Source organism: Ochotona curzoniae, unplaced genomic scaffold (assembly GCF_017591425.1).
Source record: "Ochotona curzoniae isolate NIBS_2020 unplaced genomic scaffold, NIBS_Ocur_1.0 scaffold_4506, whole genome shotgun sequence".
In the NCBI taxonomy this organism is placed as follows: Eukaryota; Metazoa; Chordata; class Mammalia; order Lagomorpha; family Ochotonidae; genus Ochotona; species Ochotona curzoniae.
In genome coordinates this window covers 29,198,940-29,212,374 of record NW_024467119.1, presented here as the reverse complement: position 1 = coordinate 29,212,374, position 13,435 = coordinate 29,198,940, and the positions used below count along the sequence as shown (strand labels likewise).

Sequence of the window (13,435 nt, the reverse complement as noted above, 5' to 3'; positions counted from 1 at the left end):
AACTCTGTAGAGGGAAAAGGGATAGACTTTTCATAAAATACAAGAGCAATGAATTACTAGAAAGATGATCATACTTGGATCTCCTGCCAATGTTAAATTATGACAAAATTTTAAAATATTTATCCTCAACATCTGGACTTCAGTCTAAACAATAACGGTTTACACTCCAAAAGTACTTCATTGGTGACCCTTTGCTAAACGGTGACGTAGCTGTAAGTTGAGATTATTTTGCCTGGAATAATTGAAACCAGAAGTGTTTGGGAATATTTTCAGACATATATTAAGATACTGTGGGCATGAGACCCAAGTCTAAACTTGAAATTCATTTATATTCATGCATATTTTATTCATATGGCTTAAAAGTAATGTTGTAGAATGTTATTCATCATTTCATAAATAAACCATTCATGGACTTTAATTCTCTACTTGTGATGTCAGGTTTATGATTGAATTATTTTGGTTTCAGGAGCATTTGAAAGTTGGGTCTTTGAATTAGAATGCTCACCCTTAGGTAAATATCTGCAGGTTGAAGACCCAACACAATAACCTAGTAACTAAATCCTTATCTTGTATCCATCACTGGTATCCCATATGGGTGCCAGTTTGTATTCTAGCTGCTCCATTTCCCATCCAGCTTAGTGGCCTGGGAAAGCAGTAGAAGATGGCCCAGAGCCTTGAGACTCTGTAGCCATGTGGGAGACCCAGAAGAAGCTCCTGGCTCTTGACTTCAAATCGCCTTAGCTCCAGCTGTTGCGGCCACTTGGAGAAGTGAACCAGTAGGGGCCCGGCACGGTGGCGCAGTGGTTAAGGTCCTCTCCTTGCACGCCCAGGATCCCATATGGGCGCCAGTTCTATCCCGGTGGCCCCGCAGTCAAGGATGGCCCAAAGCTTTGGGACCCTGCACCCGCATGGGAGACCCAGAAGAGGCTACTGGCTTCGGATTGGCATAGTATCGGCCGTTGCGCTCACTTGGGGAGTGAATCGTCGGATGGAAGATCTTCCTCTCTGACTCTTCTTCTGTATATCCGCCTTTCCAATAAAAAAAATAATAAAAATAAATCTTTTTTTTTTAAAAAAAAAGAAGTGAACCAGTAAATGGAAGATCTTTCTTTCTGTCTTTCCTTTCTACATATCTTCATTTCCAATAAATAAATAAAAAAATAAATAGAATTTTTAAAAGATAAATAGTATCTGTAGGTTGATAACTTATTTCAAGAACTCTGAAACTTCAGAATTTGTAGTGATAATACCAGAACTCTTACTTACCGATATTTTGTATTGGGGTGTTTCTCTGCTACACTCCTCTCTGAAGATTATTATAGCATGCAAGAAAGAAGACATATCATTTAATTTACCTAAATACAAACCCTGGTGTTCCCAAGTTATCTCATGAGTCTAGGATAAACTTCCTTACCACTTGTCATTTGTTTCAAGCGGTTTGCTTTGTAAGTGTGGAGCCATAAAGAATAGCATGGATTTGTTTTCTTTTTTTTTTTTCTTTCACATTTCTTATTTATTTGGTTTATCCTGGGTTTAGCCAGAATGGAAAGAGGAACTGTGATAAAATTCCTAGGTGAGCAAAATGGCCACATTCTTCATGAACATTTCTGAGAGTGAAATTCAGTCCCACCTGACAGGTCATGACAGGTGAAAACTAGAACTTTACCAAAAGATAAGCCCTCAAACCAGTTGCATGCATCTGGCTCTTTTTACTGTCCTTTGGGCAAATCAATGCAAGAGAAAAAATTGTCAAAACTTTAAAACCAGGCATGAGAAACCCAGAGTCAGAAAGAATACATCTGAAAGTTGTTGCACAATAACTTGAATTTCAGAAAATGTTGGAGTTTAGTTTAGAACTTGATCCATTATGGCAGAGGAGATCTGGTAGGAGAATAGGGTATACAGGAAGGAGACTGAACATAGACCTCCCTGTGTACATAGGGTGGGAAAGAAATGAGAATACTCACAGGGTTTTCACCTGAAAACTGTAAAACAAGAACTCAGATGAAGTAACAATGTGTACTTAGGGAACAGAGAGTAATCAGCCAAAGAGGAACAGAAATAATGAGAGTGATGCAAGGTCCTGCAGATACAGGATGGGGAATCTGGCCTCTGGAGTTCCATCTGAACCTGGAGAAGGACCAGAAAGATAAGCACAGACTTGGTTTTAGTAGACACACAACTCCTCAGAGAAGAAACACCAGCAGGGGCTGAGACAATCAGTATCTGCCCACTCTGGTTGGACTGACACAGGAAAAGGCAGCTGCAAATTTGTCCAATCACACAGTTTTTCCCAAGGATGCCAGGTCTGTAAATGTCTTAGCCATCTCCTACTTCAGATGATACCTGCTTTATAATCACTAGCGAACTGCTTTCCAATATCAGACTACCAGCAACTTTGCTCTTGGAGCCTATTAAACTGGTAAGAATTGGAACACAGCATGTTTGCCTCCAGCATTTAAGCCACTGTGACCCAGGGGAGCTGTCTAAATTTACTACCCCGGTGCACAGATCACATGGGATCTGACAGAAGAGGCCACATTCATATTAACTCTGCTTTGTAAAGAAACAAGAGCCTGAGTCCAGGTCACACTCCTTGTTTAATGTTGACTCTTTATCCACACCCTGTTTTGCTTTGAAGCTTCTCAAATCCTACTCCATTTAAATAGCACTTTAAATCCCGCTTGCTTCAGTCCTGTAATAATGTTATCTTGTCTTCTGCTGAATGTCCTGGGGTTACTCCACTCTGTAGTCTCCTCATTGCTGATCACCCTGAGTATGTGAGACATCAGGTTTGCTCCTTATGTTCTCTGACTAAGCCAGAAACATAATCATCATTTCTCTAGAACAGGATGAGGAAGCTGGGCAAGAAGCCAGATAGGAAGATTAGTTTACTCAGAGGATTGTTGTCTGGGGACCACACAAGACTCTTCTTATTGGAATGAAGATGTTCCAACCAGAGCAGAAGTCAGTGAGTTCTGGGGCCACAGCCCAATGTTAGTTATGGCCAGAATCTCCCTTGTCTTGATTCAAATGGGTGTCTAGAGGTGGAGCAAAGACGCAATGGGACATGGGAAGTGTGAAGCAGCCAGCTGAGACTGAAATCCAGAAACACGCAGAGTAGTGCTGTGCTGACGTCAGCAGCCACAGCACAGCAGCTTGTCTGGGTTCTCACATAGAGAACCACCTGGGAATTAAATTCAGCAAAAGACAAAGAGTTTCCTTTCCACCAAGGTTTCTTCATCTTTTTGAAGAGCAAAAAAAAAAAAAAACAAACCAACAAAGGAAAGAGAATAAAAGAGAGATGGCCAGTGGTGACACCCAAAATAATGGGCCTGGGAATAAGGAATATACCATATAATCCAAGTCTATAAATTCAACGTTTCCTGCTACAACGGGGGGCTGTGCACAGTAATAGGAAACACATGGAGCCTAACTTACTGGCAAGTCTGTGTCATTTGTCTGAGCTACTTCAGTTTTCTTTAGGAATCCACTCTGCTTCTTTAAGCATCTGAAGCCAAGCTCCCTGTCAAGAGAGGTTACGAACACAGTGTTGCTCACTTGCTCATTCTCTGGAGGATTTGTTTCTGAGCAGTGGGGAATGGAACCCTCTGAGAACACAATGACATTTTCATTTGTGACTGAACTCTTCTGTTCTGTTGCTGTTCCTTTTAGGGACAGGAAAAAATGTTCCTGGCTATTTTGGTTTGTGGCTACTCAAAACTTCATTACAGATCATAAAGCAAGTTTAACTGCTGGGAAGTTCCACTGGAGTTCATTTAAAATCTATTTACATGGTAAGGTGGTATGACTTCCTAAAGGCTATCTTTTAATGTAAGAGATACATTTTAATATAGCTGCAGCTTCTACAAAACTACATCTTATTTGCAATGTGAACAGGATCAGAGAAATTCACTAGTCAAGTAGAGAAGAAAAGACCATCAGATAAAGGCAATTTTGAAATCTTGTATCTGCTGTTGGATGTGGAATGATTCCATGCAACCAAAAGTAAATCTAGAGTTGCCAATAAATCCCATTAGCACCATCATGATTACTGCTTGTTCAAGGTTAACAGCGTTGCCTTGGATGCTTCATTATGATACAAATACTTCTGTTAGCATTTGTTTCTACATCTCACTACCATGCTTCCCTGTCTCTTGACACATTAATACGACTTCATCGTGCTTGGAATGGCGAGAATGACAGCAATTCATAACTGTTGAACTATCAAAACCACTTGAGTAAGACCCTTGAAGGAGCATGCCCCACATCAGGGACCTGGAATGGGTGGGAAACTGGGTGGGGCTTCTCTCTTTTTCTCCACCTTTACCCCAGATACAGAAAAGAAAGAGAGAGAAAGAGAGAATGTGGAAATAATATCTTACTCACTTTCCTGTAGCCCTTGAACCTTTATACCCTAATTAACCATGCAAAGATTGTAAAAAAAAAAATGACAAGACAAAATACCACCCATTCTTATTAACCCTGAATGTAAATGGATTAAACTCATGAATCAAGTATCATAGACTTGTAGACTGGATAAAAACACAAAACCCATCTATTTGTTGCCTACAGGAGACACATCTCACCAACAAAGATCAGCGGAAACTACATCTCATGGATTTGGATTTGTTTTTTAGTTTTATCTCTTAAAAACACTTTTTTTCTCATTAAATTCTTCAGTGACTCATAGATCATATAGTAGCATCATTGTCCTCAAGAAACTTCTTGATTTTCCTTTTCATATTTTCAGTGACACATTAGTCATTCAGTAGCATGTGATTTAACTTCATGGCATTGTTAATTTCTTTTGTTTTCTTCCTGCTGTTGATTTTGTTTCGTGGCTTTTCATTTAAGGGGATCCACAATAACTGTGTATTGGATGCTATCTATCCAGTGACATGTTGTATAACTTCATGATGTTATAAATTTCTATTTTCCCTCATGTTGCTGATTTTATTTTGTGACTTTTCATTTAAGGGTATGTATAGAACTGTGTAATTGAGACTATCATATCCAGATTTAAGGATACAATGTAGTATGATCTCTACTTCCAGATCAAAGTTTGGACTCCCAATAAAACTGTTTACTATATCCTGACAATAGGATGCTGGACCCTCTGCCATTGTCCATGCCTACAATAATGAACTTATGACTTTTTATGAGTAGCTATACTGTTGTAATAATGTAGGAGAAATCAGTGCTGTGGGGAGAGGGGATTTTTTTGGAGGAGATAAGGGAAGTCTCAGGCCATATGGAACTGTATCATAAAATGATAATAATAATTTAAGCTAAAAAAAAGGAAACACTATCAACAATACACTGGGATTTATTCCTTTTTCATTGTCATGATTCACTAAAGGATCTCATAACCTACTCATTGAATAGAAACCTAAAGCCTTAAAGATTTCTGTTCTTGTATACAATATTAGCAAATAGTTTATTAATCTTTCTTCCAGGAAATATCCAGAAATAAATCTTGTTTCCTAATACCAGTTTTACTGCACTCATATCTGTTCTGGAGACATTCTTTTGGAATGCATCTGGTCATTCTGACTTCAGGGGTCCAGAAGTCAATACACATGTGCTTTTACCAAGAAAAAAATTTAAAAATCAGGATCACCATCTCCATCGTTCATTCTTTCTGACATCAGCCCTGACTCCCTGGATTCTGAACATCTCTTATCCCACCTCCAGGCCTCCAGAAATACTCCCTAAGATGAAGTCTTCACAAGAACTGAGTAGAAATGTATCCAGCTTAGGTCATTCCCTTGAGTAATATCTGCAGAGACCCTTCTTGAATTGGAAACGGTTTAGAAAGTAATGGAATGGGAAAAAAAACAGATTTAAAACCTCTAACTCTTCATAAAATGGGACAAAATGCAGCTGTGAGAAAAGAATGAAGCTGATCTGTGTTTTTGAAACCCATCTCCAAAATACCCTGCTAACTCAAAAGCGTTGGGTACAGTAGACTTCCATAATTTCTAAAAGGGAAGTAAGTACTTAGAATATTTCCAGAAACTTTCAAAGCATACAAGTAACAGAAATTGCTTCTAGAGAAGAATAATATAGGGCAAGGTGTCCAGAATTGTGGAGGCATAATGTTTGTACATGCTTTTCTCTGCTGTTTGAAATTTTTATTTTTGTATATATACATGGAATGCTTTTTCTTTTTTTCTAATTTTAAAAATATGGAATGCTTCACGAATTTGCATATCATCCTTGCGCAGGGGCCATGCTAATTTTCTCTGTATCATTCCAATTTTAGTATATGTGCTGCTGAAGCGAGTACAGAACAATTTTTCAATGAAAACGGATACATTTTTAAAAGAAATATCACATTAGAGAGTTATTAGCAGACCTATTAGGGTAAAAGCAGATTGTGAGAAATTGTATAAATAAATGTTTATTATAACATAAAAACCATTTTCTGTTTCATTTACATATCTTGTACAGTTTACAAAGAGTTCCACATCCATTGCCTCACTTGCAGTTTATAAAATCTACTGGAATAAGTATGAGAAGCACTAGAAGTGATGTTTTACAAATGAAAGTGAATGATAAACCTTAATCTAACAGAATGAAAAACCTAGACATATTTCCAGAGTTAGAGTTACCAAGTAGCTTAGAAACAGCAGCATTGTAAAAGCCTTTGGTGATATGCTTTGCTGTATAAATTGCTTACCTAATAAATTCTTGCATAAAGGAAGAAGGAGGCAAGGGAAAAACGCTCCTGAACATTTTTGTAAAAATGTCTATAACAATAGGACATAAATTAACAACTAGCAACTGGTTGAAAATTAACATTACAGAAAATATATTCATAAATTCACTAGATTTTCAGTTTTGGATTACAAGAAATCTAACATAGTTGTGTAAGTGGAAAAAGAGGCAAACTACAAACATCACTACTAAATCTTGAAACATACCTCCAAAGTTTATAGGTGAGGATTATAGTAAGCCCAGTTTCCCTGAGACAGTCCTAACCTACACCTTCTGTCCCCATAGAATTCCTCTTGGCACCCCTTTCGCTGTCAGTCACACTATGTTTGGATGACAAAACTACTAATTTAAAAAAATGTCACTTTATTCACATATCCCTATAAGACACCCATTTTCCAAAATTGAGATTCATCCCCAAACTGAGAATTACCTTTGTTCATCCAAAAGCTGGGTGATTTATACTTAGCATTTAACACCACATATGAGTTTCAAATCAGAAAGAGAAGTTTCCCAAAGCACTGCCCACCAGCGACTGGCTTTGTCAGAAAGATTATTAGTGGAAATAGTCTTGGGTCTGGTTTAGAAGTTTGGGCATGTTGAGGTTTAAAAGGGAACTAGAAACCAAGTTTGACTTGGTAGGCTGTTGTGAAGACACGTAATTGATACCATTCAATGCACTTTTGAATACAGAGAACATGGCCCTGTCTCCAGAGTCAGTCAGTCATATATTCATGTAACATTTGTATGTTTAACACATGCAGAGTGATGGCTGAAAACAAAGCTCTGCTTTTAGCATCACATCTGACTCATCAATGGTTTTAGAACTCACACTGAATTTTCAATGCAATGTGATACTAAACATCAGATTTTGTTTTCTAAACCAGCCTTCAAATACTTTTCTCTTCAGCTTGTTTTAGAATTTCTACAAGTTGCTACTATTCCAGTTGATAATACATATTTTAAAATTATCCCCATAGCCCAGTAGATGTAATAGCTGCTGTGTTGGGTTTTTCACATTGCAAATACATTTTCCACAGATTTACACTTTAAAAAATCTCTTCAGAACATGGATACCATCCAATAGACATGTACTAAAGATTATGCATTCATATTCTCTAAGAGAAGTGAGACTTGATTCCAAATATGGCAGCTTGTCTTGATTTCCCTTGTTGCTTTTCAGGATGCTCTCTGTGTCTTGTTTATTCCTCTCCTTTCTTTACTTTCATTGAAATCTTTATTTCCTACCAATTACTCTTCAGTTCTAACAAGAAGAATCTTGGGGGTATTTCCTTTGCTCTAGTCATCACTGGTTGAGTGATTACTATCACTGCCTTCACTGACACTGTCACTGTCACTTCCACTGCTGTTGCCATTACCAGGTTTGTTCTGGTTGTCACTGTCATCACTGCTGTCTGAGGTGTTTTCACTGTTGTCACTATCACTGCTGTCACTGCTGTCACTGTTGTCACTGTCACTGCTGTCGCTGTCATTGTCACTGCTATCACTGCTGTCACTGCTATCACTGCTATTACTGCTGTCACTGTCACTGCTGTCACTGTCACTGCTATCGCTGCTGTCACTGTTGTCACTGCTGTCACTGCTGTCACTGTCACTGCTATCGCTGCTGTCACTGTCGCTGCTGTCACTGTCACTGCTATTGCTGCTGTCACTGCTGTCACTGTCACTGCTATCGCTGCTGTCACTGTCACTGCTGTCACTGCTGTCACTGTCACTGTCACTGCTATCGCTGCTGTCACTGTCACTGCTGTCACTGCTGTCACTGTCACTGTCACTGCTATCGCTGCTGTCACTGTCACTGCTGTCACTGTCACTGCTGTTGCTGCTGTCACTGTCACTGCTATCACTATCACCATTGTCATTATTCTCAGATTTGCTGTCACTATTGTTGCTGTCACTGCTGTTGCTGTCTGATTTGCTGTCACTATCACTGCTATCACTATCATTACTGTCACTGCTCTCACTGTCACTGTCACTACTGTCGCTGTCTGATTTGCTGTCACTGTCACTGCTGTCACTGCTGTCACTGTCACTGCTGTCACTGCTATCACTGTCACTGCTGTCACTACTGTCACTGTCTGATTTGCTGTCACTGCTGTCACTGTCACTGTCACTGCTGTCACTGTCACTGCTGTCACTGCTATCACTGCTGTCACTGCTATCACTGTCACTGCTGTCACTGTCACTGCTGTCACTGTCACTGCTGTCACTGCTCTCTGATTTGCTGTCGCTGTCATTGTCACTGTTGTCACTGCTATCACTATCATTGCTGTCACTGCTGTCACTGCTGTCACTGTCACTGCTGTTACTGCTGTCTGATTTGCTGTCACTGTCTGATTTGCTGTCACTATCACTGCTGTCACTGTCACTGTCACTGCTGTTATTGCTGTCACTGCTGTTGCTGCTGTCTGATTTGCTGTCGCTTTCACTGCTGTCACTGCTGTCACTGCTGTCGCTGCTGTCACTGTCACTGCTGTCACTGTCACTGCTGTCGCTGCTGTCACTGCTGTCACTGTCACTGCTATCGCTGCTGTCACTGTCACTGTCACTGCTGTCGCTGCTGTCACTGTCACTGTCACTGCTGTCATTGCCACTGTCACTGCTGTCACTGTCACTGCTGTCACTGCTGTCACTGTCACTGCTGTCACTGCTGTCACTGCTGTCACTGCTGTCACTGTCACTGCTGTCTGATTTGCTCTCAGTGTCACTGGCATCACTGCTGTCTGAGTTACCATTGCTGTTGTCTGAGTATTCATCATCATCATTTCCATTATTACCATTGTCATTACTGTCACTATCACTGTTTTCAGATGTGCTGTCACTGTCATCATCATCTCCTTCCCCATCAGAGTCACTGCCATTGTCTTTACTTTGTGATTCATCAGAGTTGTTAGAAGTATCTCCTTGGCTACCACTGTCTTTGTCACCTTCTGAATTAGTATCATCACTGCCATTAGACTCATTGCTGCTGTTGGGATCATCTCCTTGCATTGACTCATCAAAATCGTAACTGTTGCTGTCACTACCTGTTTTGCTGGACCCTGTTTGACTTCCAGGTACCAGTTTCTGACCAGCTCCTTGAATGCTGTCAATCTCTTCTTGTTTCTTGACATTCCCTTTACTCATGATCACTCCATCTTGTCTTTCACTTTTTTTTTCTTCGGGGAATTTTTCAGCTTCTTTTGTCATATTATTTCTGATGCCACTGATGGGATTTTTTATTCCTATCCCCTAGAGTACAGTAAAGAAAAGAATGATTAATTACTGGATATTTAAAACAAAATTACATTGATCTGAGGAAGGTTTACTGGGAATAGTGACCATTGGAATTGAAGATCAGCTTCCAATATTTAACATTCTTTAATGAAAACTTGAAAGTATTCTGGTATTTAGATTCTGGAACAACCCATCCATGTTGCTACTTAATAGGAACTTTTGCAATTACACGATGAATCCATTATTTAACAAGAGTTTTCTAGAATTGTAACTGAATTTACAAAAATGTCTGATTTCTAAAATTGCTCTAAGTATTCAAGATGCAAAAAAAAAGGATGTCTCTCATAATTTACTTTTATGCTACCAAAAGTGAGTTAAGGGGAATAATTTAAACTGAGACTGAAAGAAATTGACTTCAGAAACTAACCTTAACTTGGCTCTTCCCAATAGTGCTTGGTACTGATGCTTCAATTACTTCATTTTTCACATCTGTGCACTCTCCATGATTAAATTTCTGGGTGTGCTCTACTCTCTGGCAACCACCAGCCGCTGCAGTCCAATCCAAGTCTTCCTCCCTCCTCCCTCCATCAGTGTTTTCAGGGCTACTGGAGTTTTGACCTGTGCTATTGTCATTGTCATCTTGCTTTCTATGACCCTGCCTTTCCTGGTCTTTGCTGTTATCACTGCCCTCTCTTCCATTCCCTGCTTCTTCACCTCCATCATCACCAGAGCCCTGGCCTTCATCTTCTTCTTCTCCATTTCCACTGGGACTCCCATCAGAATTTGCCAGGCCACCATCTTCTCCATTGCCTGGTGTTACCTCGGTCTCATTATTTCCTTTACTCTGACCTTCTCTTGGAGGCACTATAGCACTTGTATCAACCTTATTACCTAAGGAATTCCCACTTATTTCATCCTCATGGTGTGTGCTGTTATTGCCTCCATTTTGGGGGAAAATAGCAGCACTTTCACTGTGACTTGCATCTCCAACTTCCCTGTTTTGTGTGTCCTCTTCAGTATTGCCATAAATATCACTCTCTCTTTCTGTTCCAGCATTGTTTACAGTTCCTACTTGTCTCCTAATGTCATTTGCTGTGTTGTTATCTTCTTTCCTATGTGGCTTATCATTACTGTGAGTTTCCAGATATCCTGTGGTCCTATTTAGATCCTCAGTATTTCCCTCTCCGTTGGCTAAAATGGAATATGTGGGAGAGCTCTTCCCACCTACTTCTGGCCACTCAGAGTGATTCCCTTCTTCTTTGCTATACTGTTGTCTTTCTCCTTCTCTTTCTGGTGTGAGAACATCACTTTTACCAGCAGTGTCATTGGTATTTAACTCATCCTGAAAAATAAAAATAATTCAGAGTGAATTGGGAGTATTGGGGGTAGAAATTTGGCACAGTGCCTAATATGCCAGTTAAGACACCTGCATCTCATATCAGATCGCCTTGATTTGAATCCTGGATCTGCTCCTGACTCCAACCCTCTGCTAATGTACAATTTGGAAGGCAGCCAATGATGACTGAAATACTTGCACTCTTGCCACCCATGTCAGAGAGCTGGAAGTAGTTCTCGGCTTTTGGCTTCTCGCTAGTCCCATTCTGATTGTTGTGGGTATTTAGGGAGGGAACTGATGGAAGAGTCTTCTCTCGTTTTCTCTCTTTCAGATAAATAAAACTTTTTGTAAGGTTATAGGTTTCATCAGGGGAAAAGGTGAATTGTAAAAATGAGTGATCATTTTGGGAAAGTTAATGGAATCTAAAAACAAGATAGAATAGAAAATAAAATAAAATACATATTATATGTTATACCTGAACATGTACTTTCGGTGTTGCAAGCAGATGTAAATTTACAGATTTGTCAATAGTATGTCTTTCCAATGGTTTTATTTGAGGAACCTGCCAAAATAAAAATATTGAGTATTCAAAATGTTCTGTCTTGTTCTCTCTCTCTCTTTCTCTCTCACACACATACACACACATTTTCCTTTAATAGCAGAAAAATAACAGAAAGACCAATTCAGTATCAAATCATGTAGAAAAGGTAAATGCCTTTTTATAGGGCCTGTGTAGATTTACTCTAAGCATATGGGTGTTTTCCATTACAGGATTACTGTTTTTACTGAAACATTGACCACACCACTATTTAAGTGCCAAAGAACAGTCTTGTGAAAATGAGGAGATAGATCATTGGTGTTTTTGCACATTAAGCATCTTGAAACAGAATACTGATTCTGTATACACTCTTGGCCAAAATTTCCATTAGATCAAGAGGAATGAACAGACCAGTGCAGAGGCAAAATTAAGTAAAATACTTCTGTACCTCACAGGAGCACACTGAAAAGTCTTGAGTATATTCTTGACCACATAAGTGTCAAAATGTTTAGAGTTATGAAAACTTAATGAAAATGTTAAAAATGGAGGCTTACTAATACAATTTACTTTCCTTTCTTGTTGTGCTTTGAAATAGCACGAATTTGCCACAGTAAACATGCAGAATAACTCTCTGAGTGAAACATTAGCTTTCTCATATATTGAGAAATTTTTATACTGCAACTCTTCCAAATTTCCTAAGCAGTGCAAACTTTATTGCTTTGTTGATAACAGAATGAACTTCACCATGGGTGAAACAAAGACATCCAAAAGTATGACATCTGAGCATTGCATTTAGGTTTATCTGAATGAATTTTCAAAATGATAATCCTCTGACAAGATATGAGCTCCAATTGTAGAAATGAAAGCACAAATTGGAGCATATATCGAATTTCTTGAGACCCCCACATAATCTTGAAATTTATTTAGTGTAATGTGAAGTATTTAGATTCAACATATCTACAAAGTCTTAAGGAAGTTATATATATATATATATATATATATATATATATACATACATATATATGTCTGTGTGTGTATTTATATATTAGGCTATAAGAAATATCAAAGGCTAAAAGAAATATCAAAAATATCAAGTAAGTTTTCCTCATGGTGGCATACTTACTGGAATGGCCCATGCTATCGTCCAAATGCAAAAATATATTATTATCTTCATTTTCTTTAGAAATAAGGATTATAGGCTGTTTAAGAAAAAACATGAAAATTTACTTATCAACTATGAGATGAAAACAACAGTGATGCTTTATTTTAGTCTCTAAGTATTTACACTTTCCCAGGATAAGGAATGTGTACCCAATATTAGAAGACTCAGGAGAGTCCAAAAGATGCCTGCTGTCATGGAGACACTTTGAGGATGTCCCAGGCTCAATACTGGCATGACTTCCTAGATTTGTTCTTACCTATGACAATGAAGGGCAACAGCCAGGCAGGCACAAAGTGCAAGACCCTAACTCTGAATGTCTGCTATTCATGGGAGTAAGGGCATCTCTCTCTTCCTCCTCTTCAACTTTTATCCAGCTTTAATGAACTGTACTACGAGGTGCTTAAAAGATGAAGCACTTATCATCTCCACCCAGAATCTATAG

At 39.0% G+C, this 13,435-nt stretch overlaps 1 protein-coding gene and 1 non-coding gene across 2 annotated transcripts; both read right to left on the bottom strand.

The window, feature by feature from the left end:
- Positions 1-6,185: 6,185 nt before the first annotated feature.
- Positions 6,186-6,292, bottom strand: LOC121147665. Its single transcript, XR_005882465.1, has one exon. It is a non-coding gene; the product is annotated as a U6 spliceosomal RNA (small nuclear RNA).
- A 1,727-nt stretch (positions 6,293-8,019) lies between these two features.
- LOC121147342 (dentin sialophosphoprotein) lies at positions 8,020-13,005 on the bottom strand. The gene is made up of 4 exons (XM_040967160.1): positions 12,955-13,005; positions 11,769-11,855; positions 10,385-11,299; positions 8,020-9,972 (listed from the first exon to the last, which is right to left on the bottom strand). The coding sequence occupies exons 1-4, from the start codon at positions 13,003-13,005 to the stop codon at positions 8,020-8,022; spliced, it is 3,006 nt and encodes a 1,001-aa protein (XP_040823094.1).
- Positions 13,006-13,435: the final 430 nt, after the last annotated feature.

Excerpts from the sequence above, each read along its gene's own strand:
- LOC121147342 (XM_040967160.1), bottom strand. The coding sequence starts at position 13,005 with ATGAAGATAATAATATATTTTTGCATTTGGACGATAGCATGGGCCATT. Across the intron at positions 11,856-12,954 it reads CGATAGCATGGGCCATTCCA|GTTCCTCAAATAAAACCATT; the intron begins GTAAGTATGCCA and ends TTATTTTGGCAG. Across the intron at positions 11,300-11,768 it reads CACCGAAAGTACATGTTCAG|GATGAGTTAAATACCAATGA; the intron begins GTATAACATATA and ends TTTATTTTTCAG.